The following is a 16,078-nucleotide window of genomic DNA, read 5'->3' on the forward strand; positions in this document are numbered from 1 at the left end:
TATAGTTAATATGTTGAATACAATATGGAAATTTAAAATATGTACATAGTATTAAGAAAATGATTAATAAATGAATGAATACCAGTGAGGCCGTTTTAAGCATTACCATTATTATTAATTGGCGATTTTGGTATTTGTGTGATAAGTTAAGCCAGAGATCAGCACTGCTGCTCGATAACGGACGCCGATTGGGAGAACCAATAGAAATAAAGCCCTCTTCTACCTGTCTCTCGTAACTGGGAGAAGGAAACTCCAAGAGCCTGCCAAGAAAAGATAGCTCATAATTGTGAGCCCCCTAAGCTAATGTCAATCTAAGTGTCTTTGTGGCCAACAACCTGTCTTTACTCGCACAATGCTTTGATAGTCCAAATGCTATAGCTAGTCCTTTCAATAAGACAGTAACCGAAACAAGTATCTCCAGCTGCAAATATTTTAACCGCCACAGTAAAAGCATAACGTATTCGTATACAGGCAATAGTCGCGGGTGAAGAGATTTTCCCATCACTGCCGGCTATAAAGCGGCAGCGTTTCACAATCACAGCACGTGGAAACTCGATATGAAAAGTTTAAGCGAGAGTTTTGAACGTGCGATATAGTTAATGCTAGCTCACCTTACTGCGGATGCTGCTGAGTGCATATAAAAACATTATAACCACAATAACCGACGATTAGTCAAGGCACTAGCAAGAGACACAGTAATACATAGCGTGAAACTCAAAAGAGTACATAGAATATTCAGCACACACAACGAAACGTACGTAAAGTAATAGAAACAATTGCAAAAAGTGAGTTGCGCCCAGAGGGAGGAGGTGAAGAAAATGTTTGCAACACCAAATTGCTTACAACACGTGGCAACCAAAGAATCAGCCAGCGTCTGTACCGTAATTCATTTTTGGCTACTGTTGACCCAACCAGTGAGCGTGACGACCACTGCCAGTGACAACAACAACAACTACTATGACATAGCATTCAGCGGCTTATTAAGACCACCCCACGTGGGCACCGCCGAATTCGATGCACGTCAACAGTTTCTGCAGCAACTGCTGCTGCCACGATTGCCGTTGATGGACAAAGCATTGACGTACTGTGACACCAGCAAGGGCAGCACTAACTGGCAACCCGTTTGTGCCACAACCAACAGTGTTGACTATGTGCTCTTTAGTAGCGAATGTTTGTGGCGGCAAACCAACCGTATGCAAGGCCACGTTTCGTACACAGGGGAAACCGAGCCCGGTGAGTTTCAACCAACTAAGTAACTATGTAGCTCGTAATGAACTTTGTGTGGAACTTTGTCATGCTATAAATGCACAAGTATCCCGAATTTGTTTGCTCTGTTACTAAATTTCTTTCAGTAGTTGTTTATTAATTTTATATTTTTTTTTTTTTTTTGCTGAAAAGTTTTCAAGAAAATTGCTATGGGATTGTGCCGTCCAAATTGTAGCATTGCGATCTTCGAGAGCAACGACGAACCGATTTGTGCGCAAAATTTACGAAATGATGAAGTGCGCTTGTTTAGTGGACGCAGCGAGATGGCGCGGGATATGTGTCTTCATGAAAATGGTAAGTGATTGCATTTGGCTTGACTAATTTGAAATTATTTAACAACTTCCCTCCTGTCAAATGAGTCATATGTGACTCACAATAGCGTATTGAAATAAGTACATGAGTCACATGTGACTCGTTTCTTTATACAACTTAAAGCCGCTTTATTTGTATGAACGTGTCGTTATATATTTGTGAATTCTATGTGAGCGTATATCAAAAGACCAAAACTTTAGGAAAATGAAAGAAAATTTCGAAATTTTTTTCCTGATACCTTTTTCTCATTTTCTTCAATTTTTGTAAATACTTCTTACTTCAATTAAACAAACAAAAAACACTAATACACGCTTTTCACATTTATATATCAATTTACCGTTATTGTGATTCAAAAACTTAAATTATTTCTTATGGTCCTATGTGTTCACATGTGACTAATTGAACGTGGTAGACAAAATTGTTTTTGCTACTTTCACGAGTCGCATTTGACTCACAAAATAAAACAGCTAAAATAAGGTAAATATATGTCAAATTATTTATAAAAATAATATCTTATAATATATATTCATATTATTGAATTAAGCAATACAAAAAAATAATGGACGTGGGGCATTATCAAAGCTCTTTGTATGGGGACAGGGAAGTTGTTAAATTTGGAGTAAGTGATAGGTGGACTTAGTAGTCAATTGAAAAATGGGGTCCCTACCCTCCACCCCATCCGATAATCAAAACTCATACTCTATAACTCAGCTGAAGCTGGGAGGTGTAACCCTACAAGGAAAGTAGAGAACAAAATATCTAGGAATTACACTAGATAATAAAATAAAATGAAAACTCGATGCGGAAGAGCACTGTAGGGCAAACAAACTACGTGGTCCGTGCCGGAGCTTCAAAAAAGAAATTGGGGCCACAATAGAATTTATGGTTTGGTAAAAGGGAGAAAACAAAAGGAGACAGGAATTTCGTATAATCCATGAATCAATCCTACGATATCAGACATACAAAGTTGCTCACTTCTCTAAAGAAAGATGACTTAAGGCTCATTATGGGCATACTAGCTAAGCCTCGTCAATAACCGCCACTGTAAGAAGTACGAGCTGCAGGGGCGGTAGGGTTGCAGATCTGAAGAAAGCTATTAGGCTAGGTCCTATAAAACTTTTTATTTTTGCTCGGCTTTTTCCGTTTGGTCTTGAAAAACAATTATGTTAACCTTTCAGGTGCTTCAATACTGAGCTGTATGATCTTTACACAGACGTGAGTATACTGCATCGAATATAATCCTCAATTCTTTGTCGACTGGGCCATGTTATGACATCCAAATAAAAAGCTTCGGCACACGTATTTGGAGGAAAGTATATAGGGAGGCCTACACTGGATTGTAAACCATGTGGAGGAACTGGTATCAGTCATCTTGAAACAGGGATAGCTGGCTTACTTTTTACGAAACAGCCAAAAGCGCTGACGTTTGACTTTATCGATATAGTATCCTGAGTCCTGTTGCTCAGTTGTTGTACCGCCACTGAGGGAAAAGATTTAATTCAAAACAAGATATTCATTAGAAAAGATAGATGTTGAGGACGGGTCTTTTGTTTAGCTGAAACGGCTCCCGTAAATGAGTTTGCTTTTATTACCTCAACCCGTAGGCAAAAGGAAATATAAACTCAGTATACAGGGGTCCTAGATCAGAGGCCCTATTCAGTAACTATGAGTTTTGAAATGTACGTTTTTCTTTCATACAAATTATATGAGTTACAAGTTACTGAATAGGGCCCCAGGTCAACTTGCAAGTGGGTTCCTTGTCCGTTTGGTATTTAGCTGTTCCATCACAACCGGTATAGACCAAGCTTCACACTAACATTTTCTCCTTAAGGATCCTCTAAGACATGCACCGGGGGCATCTGTTTGAGAACAAGCAGCTCGATGGGCTCAAGACCCTCCACAGCGAAAACACTTTCAATTAAAAACGGTACAAAGCTTCAGATGAGAACTCCCTTTTCATAGGAAAATGGTTTGAGCACTATGATTGGAGGGCATCAACCTGGAGGGCATGTACCGGACTCTTTTAAGCTGGAGTACCCCTTGATTTCATAGTGAATGCGAGGATAGCATCACTGCCATACATGAACGGTAATGGAAGGGGCAAGACATGAAGACAATCGGGCCTTGCTATATCTTCTGCAGTGAGCATTAAAAGAAAAGCACAAAAAACGTAATCCTGGATTTGAATTCTGAAAGAGAATTCACTGCCAAGTACTGTTGTCTCACAGCGATCCGAATTAGGATGACGGAGAAAAGGGCTTAGAACTACTTTTATTACAAACTAGAAACAGCATATGAATGCTGTCCCTGCCATGGTATCATAAGCATGATTGAAATGATCAGTCAGAGAGGAGTCATATTTCCTACATTCGACAAAATTAAGCTTTCACGGCCTAGCCTATCCTAACGAGTTCAGTTTACTCACTACCCTGTGTCTCGATATGTTTTCATACCAGGGTAATGCACAAAATATCCACCAAGTAACTTGGCTGACTCCTAGTCAAAAAACTCGAAACAAATTTCATTCGGTCATGATCGACGGCGACGGCTCGAAATCTAAATACAAACCAAGTCGAATCCATGTAAGGTGATGGCCAAGACGAATTCAGTACCAGGTGTTGATATCCCAACAGCTGATTGCTTCTTCTGGATTATTTTGTATACAGCGCCTTTAAGCGAATTCAGTAATATGTGTTATTTCTTCTATATTACTTACTTACTTACTTAATTGGCGCTTAACTGTCTAAACGGTTATGGCCGTCAAACAAGGCGCGCCAGTCGCTCCTTCGCTCCGCCAACTGGCGCCAATTGGTCACACCAAGGGAGTTTAAATCGTTTTCCACCTGGTCGTTCCAACGGAGTGGGGGCCGCCCTCTACATCTGCTTCCATAGGCGGGTTCCGATAGAAACATTTTATTGGGCGGAGCATTGTCTTTCATTCGCATAACATAGCCTAGTCAGCGCAGCCGCTGCGTTTCAATTCGCTGGACTATGTGAATGTCTGCGTATAGCTCGTACAGCTCATCATTAAATCTTCTTCCGTACTAGCCATCGCCAATGCGTAGAGGTCCATAAATCTTTCGAAGAACGTTTCCCTCGAACACTTCCAAAGCCGCTTAATCTGCTGTAGTCATGGTCTATGCTTCTGCCCCATATAGCAGGAATTGTACGATAAGTGACTTGTAGAGTATGATTTTCACCCCAGCGGGTTAGGGGGTCAGAATATTCCCGCGGTAGGTATGCCTGTCGTAAGAGGCGACTAAAATACCAGATTCAAGGGCTGTGTAGCGCAACCCTTCAGGTTGCCAGCGCAATATATAGCTTCTCCAAACCCAATTGTCAACCTCGCCTATCCGCGGCGAATCCTGAATCACTAACAGACGAGGCTCTGGCGACCCCAAGCTCCTCATGGAACTTGAGGGTGGGGAGGGAGGGGATGGCCTGAAGGATTAATGTGGCCACATAAATCGTTCCCGAGATGGTCAGGCTAGCACCTTAATGGTGCTGTGGTACCGGAGCGTACCGGATCTGTATCCGGCAAAGGACCATTACATCGATAACACTCCCCAAAGCCTTCGGGGAGCCACCTAAACGCTACAACAACAACAACAACAGAGTATGATTTTCTTTCGCCGAGAGAGGACTTTACTTTTCAATTGCCAACCTGGTCCAAAGTAGAATTTATTGGCAAGATTGATTCTTCGCTGGATTTAAGTGCTGATGTTGGTGTTAGTGTTGATGCTGGTTCCCACATAAACGAAGTCTTACTATTTCGAAATTATGGCTGCCAACAATAGAGTGGTTGCCAAGGCGCATATCCGCTGCCTCTATGCTCGACGACAGCAGGTACTTCGTTTTGTCCTCATTCACCATCAAACCCATCTTTACCGCTTCTTTTTCCAGTTTGGAGTAAGCAGAACTAACGGCGCGGGTGTTTCGGCCGATTATATCAATGTCATCAGCATATGCCTGTAATTGTATGCATTTATAGAATATTGTTCCAGTGCGGTTAAGTTCTGCAGCTAGTATAATTTTCTCCAGCATCAAATTAAAGAAATCGCACGATAGTGGGTCACCCTGTCTGAAACCTCGTTTAGTTTCGAACGGCTCGGACAGGTCCTTCCCAATTCTGACTGAGTTGATGGTGTTGCTCAACGTCATTTTGCACAGCCTTATAAGTTTTGCGGGGAAACCAAATTCAGACATAGCGGCATATAGGCAGGGGGGGGGGGGGGGGGGGGGGGGGGGACATATATTCATCCTCATCGATTGCGGAAGCGGGTTCGTCATCTCTGCTCGGTGAATCGCTGCATCCATTTAGGAGAGCAGAGAAGTGTTCCCTCCATAATATAAGCACTCTCTGGACATCAGTTACAAGGTCGCCGGTTTCGTTCCTACAGGAGTTTGCCCCGGTCTTAAAACCTTCCGTCTGTCGCCGTATTTTCTGGTAAAATTTTCGGGCGTTATTCATGGTGGCTATCAGCTCAAGCTCCTCGCACTCACGCCTTTCAGCTTCTGCATTTTTCTTCCTGAAAAGGCATCTCGCTTCCCTTTTCACGATAGCGTTCACACACTCCTCTCATTGCGCTCGCTTTTAACGTAACCCTGTAGGCAGCGTCTTTTCTTTCGGTTGCAATGCGGCATTCTTCATCGTACCAGTTGTTTTTTTGTGGTCCGCCAGTAACCAATTTTTTCCTAGGCGCCAATACGAAGTGCTTTGGAGATATGCTCCCACTGCCCCTGTATTCCTTCAGGATGAGTTGTGCTCTCAGAGAGCAGGTGTGAGAGTCGAGTTGCGAAATCATTGACAGTCTGTCGTGATTGAAGCTTTTCAACGTCTACCTTTCCTTGTGTTTTTTGTTCCTTGGCTTTAGCCGCGCTGGGGCGGGTGCGTATTTTAGCTGCAACAAGATAATGGTCCGAGTCGATGTTAGGTCCTCCGATCTTGCGCACATCTAAAACACTAGAGGCATGCCGTCCGTCTATCACAACATGATCGATCTGATTGCGAGTATTTCGATCAGGAGACAGCCATGTAGCTTGATGTATCTTTTTATGCATGAACCTCGTGCTGGATATGACCATGTTTCGAGCACCGGCAAAGTCAATCAGCCTCAGTCCGTTAGGTGAAGTTTCATTGTGTATGCTGAACTTTCCGACTGTAGGGCCAAAAACACCTTCCTTGCCCACCCTGGCGTTAAAGTCGCCAAGCACGACTTTTATATCATAACGGGGGCAGCGCTCGTATGTGCGTTCTAATTGTTCATAAAAAGTGTCTTTCACCTCATCTTCTTTCCCCTCTGTCGGCGCATGGGCGCAGATGAATGATATATTAAAAAATTTTGCTTTTATTCGGATAGCGGCGAGACGCTCGACCACAAAGTATCTCTCCTACCACGAATCCGACGCCGAAACTGCGCTTTTTCGTATGGCCACTCCAATAGATGTCACAATTTTTGATCTTCTTTCTTCTTGCTTCGTCCAACGCATTCCTTGGATGGCGGTGATGTCAGATTTTGCTTTGACGAGGACAGCAACCAGCCGGGCATCTGCACCAATCCCATTCAGGGAGCGGACGTTCCAGGTGCATGCCTTCAATTCATTGTCCTTCAAACGTTTGCTATGGTCGTCATCAATAGAGGGTGTATTTATACCAGGCTTGTTAGTATATTTCATTGGAGTATGGTTTTACGTGGCGGGTCCCAAGCCCAGCGCACAACCCGCTCAGCGGGGGTGACAATATTACTTGCACGTTTATATAGCGAACCGCTTGCTCCAAGACAGACGCCCGCTTGCAGCCGCACCTAGAGGTGTACAGACACTTCTTCTTGATTATTTTCCATAAAACGCCTTGTACAACAATATGTACGTTAATCGAAATCAATGAAAATTTCTTTTGACTTGACATTCTTCTGCACGGCGAATTGGTTGAATTCGCTTTGCCACCACCTGGTTCGCCTTGGGTGAAGGCGTTGCAAGGCGAATCCATACAAGGTGATAATCAAGAAGAAGCAATCAGCTGTTGGGATAACAACACCTGGTACTGAATTCGCCTTGGTATGGACTATAATCAAGAACGAGCAATCAGTTTTTGGGATAACAACACCTGGTACTGAACCCGCCTTGATAAAAACAAAGATTCGCCGGTATATTAATACACAATAAAAAAAACTATCTCTACGGAATTTTTTAACCTTAAAACTGGTTTTAGGTCTATGAGCGGCACAGCCTAATCACACCTGTACCACAAACAGCTTGTTGCACTTTAACTGTATCTCACCTATTCATTACCACCAGGCTAATGACATTCGAAACACTAGATTCCCCGTACCCCCATTTGGCTCTGCCCTGTGTTAAACACAAATTTCACAAATGGTGTCAAAAACACTTGTATTTTTGGTTTTACGTTATGTAGGACTCCGCTACCTGTATCATTTTATTCATCACATTAGGAAACATTAGCGTAGGTCACTACTTCAACTCCATTTTCCATGACCATGGTGAGAATCAGAATTGGAGTTCTCCTTATTGGATTTTCTATAATCTCACGGGTGTCTAAATGAGGATTTTATGGGCTTTTGCCACGTACTCAGTACAACAAATTTATTTTATCCCACGAGAGCATAAATAATAGAAGTTTTAAGATAAAACTTAGGACGGGTATTCACGAAAACCGTTGTAAGCACCAAATTCTGTAGCAATAACTTCTTGCAGTAACGGTTACTTTTGCCTTCTTGCATTGTTCAAATATCAGATAGGACAATTTAATGTATTTCGCTACTAGTTTGTGATAAGCTAAAAAAATACAAGAAACCAGACTTTATTGAAAAACTATGATAGGCGCTTACAACGTTTTTCGCGATTACCTTTCAAAAACATATAAAATATATAAAGGTACGTATGTTTATTAAAGCAAAATGTTATATAATATTTTTGTCCACAGAATGGCATACGATTTCCGATGCCGCTTGCATAAATATTGATGGCTCGCCAATCATCCAAGCACTGACCTCATCCAAGAAAAATGCTTTACAACACACAACAACAACAAGCATGACAGCTTTCACTCAACCTAGAAGCGAGCACAAACACTCGATCAAACTAAAAAAGCAAACAAAAAAGGTTCTACGTAAGTCAATACCATGCCCGAAGATATTTAATCCTGTTTGTGCTGAGCTCTTTGGTGTCAAGGCGACTTTCATCAATGAATGTCTTGTAAATGCAGAGAATGTGAAATTTGGCAAAAGTGAGTTTTGATTGATTATGATGATGATGATTACCTGTTACCTCTAATAAAAAAAGTGTAATCAATCGTTTGCTGTTCACACTTACAGATTGGCAAATTTCCTCTAAGGGTGTCTGCGCTGAAGATTACGCTAGCTCGGAAAGATACAAAAACATAATTAAGAAACGTACTATAAGTGATAGTGCAACTGTTACGTATAAACTGCATACCCCTCATCAGATGGGATTGAATGATGGCAAAATCTTATGGACACCAAATAATGTCAAGCATTATTATTTAAATTCAAATGTAAAGGATGTTTATGGAAGGCATTCTTCTTCAACGCACCAATACACAGTACGAATTTTGCCAGCTGTCGATGATCGTGTGACAGAGTGTAGATTTGGTGTGGGTCCTGTTTGTGCCAGTTCGTGCAATAGGACAGTGCATGAATTTGAAAACATTTGTGAATTGATGCTGAGGAATTTCATATTAAATGAAAGTGAGTTTTTTAATCTTCAAAGTTTACTGAGATTTTCCATCCATGCCACACAAGCTCGCAAATAATATTAAGATAGAGACACATCCATAGGTACACTATGCTATATAGGGTTAAGGATGTATGGCTAATTTAAAGCAGCTTAGTAGTCCAAAACGAGCTATCTCCATTCAATTACTTGAAAACTGAGTAATATCTTCTATTCTTGGCAAAGGGAGAGTTCTTGTTTCGGAGAGTGCGTAAAGCTTAAATTTTTTAATACTGCAGTCCTTTCCTTCTTGCGTATACTGGTGCCCAGAAACACCACAGGGAGGGTGACAGTTTTAGGCCGGTACATATGTATTTGCTCCACAGTTGGGCCTACTCTGAGAATTGTTGTTGGATTACTTTTTGATTTATTATGAGGAGATGTTCTTCGAAGTGATAGTCGAGTCAAATTTGTACTTCTATTTTTTGTTTTTATTTTACCCAGGAAATCACTCCACGAAAGTGTAGCTTTTATAACGATTATACTCTATATTTTAGAATTGCTGGCAATTGGAGAGGTAGGTGATTCTCCCAACTGCTTGTTGTCGTTGTAGCGGTAAGGACAGTCCCCGAAGGCCTTGGGGAGTGTTATCGATGTTGGTGGTCTTTTGCCGGATGCAGATCCGTTTCGTTACGGTAACGGTCAATTTGGAATTTTAGTCGCCTCTTACGACAGGCATACCTACCGCGGGTATATTCCAAGCCCCCTAACCCGCTGGGGACCCAACTGCTAATTCCAGGTAGTAACTAGGGCGACCCTAGGTGTATTAAGTTGGTGACAGTTTGAAATTACAGAGCTCAGTACAAGTTGGACCGGTTATCACTACCGCACAGTCTTCTGCTTAGGAGCTTTGGGTGCCAAAGTGAGCTTCTATATGTAGAAATTCAGCAGTTGTAACACCCCATCATATGCATATTCGACACGGAGGAGGTTACAAATGAATGTAAGAATAGCCGAAACGGCGTGACACTAGACGTTAAAAATACCTTCGACTCTGTCAAGAGGAACAACATCCTCGAAACAGTATAACGCTCTTTCATGGTACCCAAAATCTACTTTACGTATTTAGATATTACCTAAAAGATCGCTAGCTCACGCGCGAAACAAAAAAGACGTAGGTTTAAGTAAGGACAACAGATTGAGGAGTTCTGGAATCGGGAATGCTATGAATGGCAGTTCTCTTCACTGTTGCATGCCACAAAGGACTTTTCTTGTCGATGGCATGGCTTCTGTCATAAGAATCCGAAACTAGTTGATCCTCATCAAGGAAAGGATTTCCACCATCATCAGTATAAATACGGCATGTTTTGGGATGGAGGTAGACAGCAAAATCACCTCTTCAGAACACTTTCAGTAGACCCTTAGGAGGCTGCGTATTCCATAGGGCACCTGAACCAAATAATAGCGACCGTAAGCTGGACAAAACCTAAAAGAAATAAAACCGATTGCATCCGTTTTGGGGTCAATACTTTTATGTAGTACAGAAATCTTGGCGGATGCAATAAAATTCTGGAAGAATCAGGCTACTATCACCAAAGCATAAGGCCGCTACTAATTCCCCATGCTACCACAAGGCTTTCGAAAATGCCATCCTGGCTATACGCCTTCTCGCAGAGGAAATAAAATCCGTTTCCCCCCCTCTGCACAAAATAAGGTAGAGATGTAGCTGTAAAAGCAGGCAGTAAAAGACTCGATCGCAAGCCAACCTAATAAAACCGTGCTGCGATTTTTTAGCGCACGCAAACAACCGGCGTTTTTTGCCCTAACCCAAATAAGAATGCGTTACAGCAATGTAAAGCATGTGTGCAAACGTCAAATCTAAATGTCACGCAGAACAAAAATTGGAAATCGAGTTAGGTTTTCACGCAGCAAATTCAATTTGGGTTGCTCTCATACAAGTTGTATGTGCATGAGACACTTTTGACAGAAAATGACTTGCGTGCGTTTATATTGGGTTGGCTTGTCAGACGTTAGAAACACTGTGTTTAGGAATCTGTACTCGAGAAATAATCCCCGAGTTGTAAGTTGGAGCGGCCAAATGTGGAGGTTAATTTCGACTTCATCCATATTTAACTGAATACGGCTACGTCAATGAATATCTCCACCGAATGGGCAAGGTGGCAAGTGCGAACATTCTGTACTGTGGACACATAGACAATGTACGCCTCACCTTCTTGACAAAGAACGACGAAATATGGAAGAGACACTTGGCTATGTAACCCCGGACACTGTCATTCATATTATGACCTGCTTAAGTTATAGATGGGATATGATCAGCAGAGAAATGAATATTCTCCTTGCGAAACTGGAAGATGTTTGCTTAGTTCAAGAACTTCAAAAGTACAGCTAACATAGGCCGCTTTCGTACCTGAAATAGTGGTAAATGCTTATGAAGTGGAGGAAAAATGCGCGGTCTTGGAGAGGCTAGGTTTAGGTAGGTAGTCCTACAAGAGAGAAAGGGGGGCTCATACAAGAGAGAAAGGGAAGCGCACACTTGGAACATAATTGGTACGGAACGTGGTACCAAGGCTTACCAACAAAGTTTGTTCATTCCTGTGGTTTGCCGTCATTCCTACAGCTCTAGGCCTGGAGACGCATTTCCGGCATCTGCTATTTGTATCACTCCTAAAGTTCAGATCTGACGAGCGTAAGTCACGAACAAAATTGTTGCATGGATGCGTTAGATGAGACGTGTTCTTGAGGATATTATGTCGTACTTAACAAGCATGAACATAGGACGTTGATGGTTAGGCCTCAGGGGCGCTGATAAGTAGTCAGGGCGACGGCATCGATTTTTTACGCAAAAAGGAAGTGGTAAATCAATCCGACAAGGACGGACTTTTCTTTTTTCATTCTTTCTCTAGGCATTAATACAAAATTTCCGCCATGTAGTAGGACCCAATGTAGATCCAGACCTACGACCTTATTATTATTACTAGGCCTGGAAGCACTGCGACTTTTGTGCAGATCTATTGTGCTCTACTGTTACTTACGACTTTAAGACTACACTGAAAGAAAAAGACTGGTAAAATCAACCGAAATTTCCGTCAATTTTTATCCATCGCAACAAGATGATGAATCAACTGCGCACAAATCGTTGATTCGTAATTGACCGTTTTAGTAGTCAAATAAACAAAAAAAGTTGTTGCGACAGCTTTGTACGAAAATTTGCAAGGCAGATGAGTTTTCACTGAGATCTTTTCATGGCAGAAATACACTCGGAGTGCTTGCAGAACAGTGCCGAGGGGCGACCCCGCTTAGGAAAATTTTCTTCTAATGGAAAACCCTTATTTCTAAAATTTGTATGTTGCTTTGCCCGTGGTGTGAACCCAGGGTCTTCGATGTGGTAGGCGGAGCACGCTACCGGGGCCGCCATATACATACGTAAATATGTGCATACATATAGTACACAGCATACATAAGTACAAAGTAGAGAGCGCAGTGAGCGTAAAATTCTCTTTGAAATTTGCTCATGTATTGACTGTTGATCGCTGTTGAAATGACCAGTGAGATCAGTTGTGTTAACAAAAAAATCAGTTAGATTGATTAGGAATCTATCAATTTTACAGAATTTGTATGATTTTTTAATAATCGGGGATTGCCCATATTGCTTTTTTTTTTAAATGTATGAAAACATTTATTTGAAGCAATTTTTTAATTTTATAATTTATTTAATAATTATTAAATAAATTACAGAATTTTGTTAACATAAGAGCGACAATTTCTCTTCTGTTGAAATGACTAAACTAATTTTACTAGCACCATTTCTTTCAGTGTAAGAATTTTATGGTCTACGTACCAAGCTAGCCGCCTCAGCTTGCAGCCCGCACCAGATTAAAAATCTGCTACGGTTGCTAGACCAGATTGTTTGAACAGAGCTCGCTCTCACAGCAACGAGATCGGAAGCTACGATTGAGCAACTTTCTGGAGTTGTAGGTTTATTTTAGATGACTTTGCATAATAGGCTAGACTTACAAATATCCTTGAATTGTTTATAATATTCTGATTAGTTTTATTGCTTTAATCAACTATATTTATTTTTCATTTCATCGCCTTAAAGCTTGGAGTGTAGTAAATGAAAAAAAATGTGAGAGTGAAAAGTGTATCTTGAATTGTCCCACAAACTATGACCCATTTTGTGTATCACGCAATGGCATCAACTACACCATAATCAACCAGTGTCATGTGGATCATGCTTTTTGCCGTTCTAAACAAAGCAGTAAGTAATATTTCATAGCATATCGACCGCTGAGTGAAAGAACGTTTCATATTGCACTCGATTTCAAAAACTCATTACATAGACTTTATGTACGTATAGCAAACTAGTCCATATAATGTTGAAGAACGTTGTGTGACCTAATAAATTTCAAAAACGTCGGCATAAAACAAGTTGGTCCCGTTCCGCCAATTTGTAAGAAAAATTAAAAGAAGGACGACGCCTAAAATTTCTCGGAGGTTATCGCGCCTTACCTTTATTTTATTTAGGTACGGCGTTTTGTAGCCGATAGTCTATGGTAGGTCAGTTTTCAGCTCAGCAGACGATATGACTTTGATAAAAATATTACAAATGTTTAAACATTAGTATGCAAAACCGTATTACCTTTACCTTCTAGATTTGAAAATTCTTGGCAAAGGTGAATGTAAACATGTTCTGGAAAATATTGTTCAGCTTGAGAAGGAGAGCGTTTTGATTAAATCAACACAAACTTCATCAAATCCCAAAGGCAAATATGGTCTAAGACTAGCAAGGAAAATTTTTGAATCTTCAGCGAAACAAGGAGACCTCAGTAATTCCCTTCTTCAAAGTTCCCGACTCGATACAATCACAGAGAGTTCAGTAGAATTCGTCATTGTGCCGAAGGCTGCTGTGCAGTCGTCTTCTGAAAGCTCTCTTGAAGGCTCTACGAGTAGTACATTAAACACCACTACAGCAACAATAAAACCTAACGGAACAGAAAAAGATAGTGTCAGTGAATCTCATATAATGTTTTTGTGGCGAAGTTCGAAGATGAAATCCGATAAATAGGAAGTAGGCAAAATATGGATCGACGACTTTGCTCGGTATAACGCGGTAAATCAAAAACTACGCATATCATTGTGGAAATATACATATATATGTATGTACATATATCTATTTATTTTTTAATTTTATACCAAATATATTTTAGAAGTTTGTATTCTTAAGTTAATTTTAACTTTTGTATTAAAATAAATGTTGAGTTATTGATTACTACTTTTATATAAGGCCGCTTTGTCTTGGTCTACAAATTCGAAAAGGTTAGATTGGCTTAATTTTGACTGAGCAGTTTATAACGGCGTATTTACGTAGAACTCGACAAGGCGTTCCATGGTTATTGTATGGCGCTGCCAAAGCGTCAGAGCGAAGTAACGAAGGATGCTCGTATCGCCTGATATTTCTCATATCGCCAGTGGTCAAAACACTTTAAGCCGTCCTGTTCCCTTAATCTGCGACTTGCCAACCAAAATTACCTAACACCCCCACTGCACTAAACGCCATCAACACACAAATATATTGAGGATTAAACACAGAGATCCACTACAGAACAGTACTCGTAGTGCTAGACTTACAAAAAGCTTTTGATACCGTCAATCACAACGCGTTCCTGCACGATTGGAAAGAGTCGATCGAACCACCTAGTCTCAAAAGATGGGCCGCAAATTATTTGAGTGGCCAGCAGACATCGGTCAATTTCAGGAATGTAACATCAAAATCAAGAAGAACTTTGCAAGGGATGCCGCAAGGTGGTGTCCTATCCTTGTTATTGTTTAATTTTTATTTTTTATTCTATCGAAGCTTCCTTTTCCATCCGAAGGAACTACCATTGTTCCCTACTTCTATGATAAGCGATATTCTAAAATTAACAACTATGTCGTAGTCTTTCCATTTTTTTCTGCTCGCGTAACTGGGCAATTTTCTCGACCAAGCCTTCGACGACCTTATTTATAACGGGGACAATATTAGACATCCACGGCATTACTTTACCTACCGAAGGGCACCTGAAAATACTGGGAGTGACATTCGATAATTATTCGTGTTTTGGCGTGCAGGCAGCCGTATAACTGTACCTCGATGGCAGCACTTGGGAGCAAAGGCAAGGAAGGCTCATACTTACCTTTAAAGCAATTGGCCAGCCACTTAAGTGCTACGTGTCTCCAAAATGACAGCCGAGCTTAAAAGAAACGTACTGGAATAATCTGACGGATGTCTTATTACGTCACAAAAACATACATATAAATGAGAGAATACTCAGACACCTGGGCTTCCTAACAGAAATCCGATTAAAGAGGCCCCTTGTACCAGGGTCATAAGCAGTCATACGTGCATGCACTATGAAGAAATCCGCCACTCAAGAATTCAGCCTCATTCACAAAGAGGTGGCAAAGTGAGAAAAGCAGGCCTCCCAGGAGACAAGCGTCACTCTGCCACAACTTTTATCCTGATACTGCCTTAGATTCAACTTTTACTTATTCATGAATAACCCCGACATACGCAATGTATGTCCTGTCCTGCATGTAATGTGTCTGGTCAAACCCTATTGAAACTGCAAGTTTTCTAAGGTTCCCGTTAGAGAATATTGATGACAAGTGAGTCATCACACCTATTGGATGTGGCAAAGCACTACTACAAAATGAAGAACGCTTATCATGAGCCCAGCCTACATATTGGCGTTTTGGTTATAAAACGATTTTTTTACCTGAGCTGATTTACTGGTTGAAGTTCAATAGC

The 16,078-nt window shown here is 41.1% G+C and overlaps 1 protein-coding gene across 1 annotated transcript; it reads left to right on the top strand.

The window, feature by feature from the left end:
- The first annotated feature begins 595 nt into the window (after window positions 1–595).
- LOC137243605 (uncharacterized) lies at window positions 596–14,558 on the top strand. Its single transcript, XM_067771477.1, has 6 exons — window positions 596–1,233; window positions 1,399–1,560; window positions 8,522–8,824; window positions 8,913–9,305; window positions 13,391–13,549; window positions 13,944–14,558. Exons 1-6 carry the CDS (start codon window positions 819–821, stop codon window positions 14,354–14,356), a joined length of 1,845 nt encoding a protein of 614 aa, XP_067627578.1. The 5' UTR covers window positions 596–818; the 3' UTR covers window positions 14,357–14,558.
- The last annotated feature ends 1,520 nt before the right edge of the window (window positions 14,559–16,078 follow it).

This window comes from Eurosta solidaginis, chromosome 1, assembly GCF_040869045.1.
Source record: "Eurosta solidaginis isolate ZX-2024a chromosome 1, ASM4086904v1, whole genome shotgun sequence".
Classification (NCBI taxonomy): domain Eukaryota; kingdom Metazoa; phylum Arthropoda; class Insecta; order Diptera; family Tephritidae; genus Eurosta; species Eurosta solidaginis.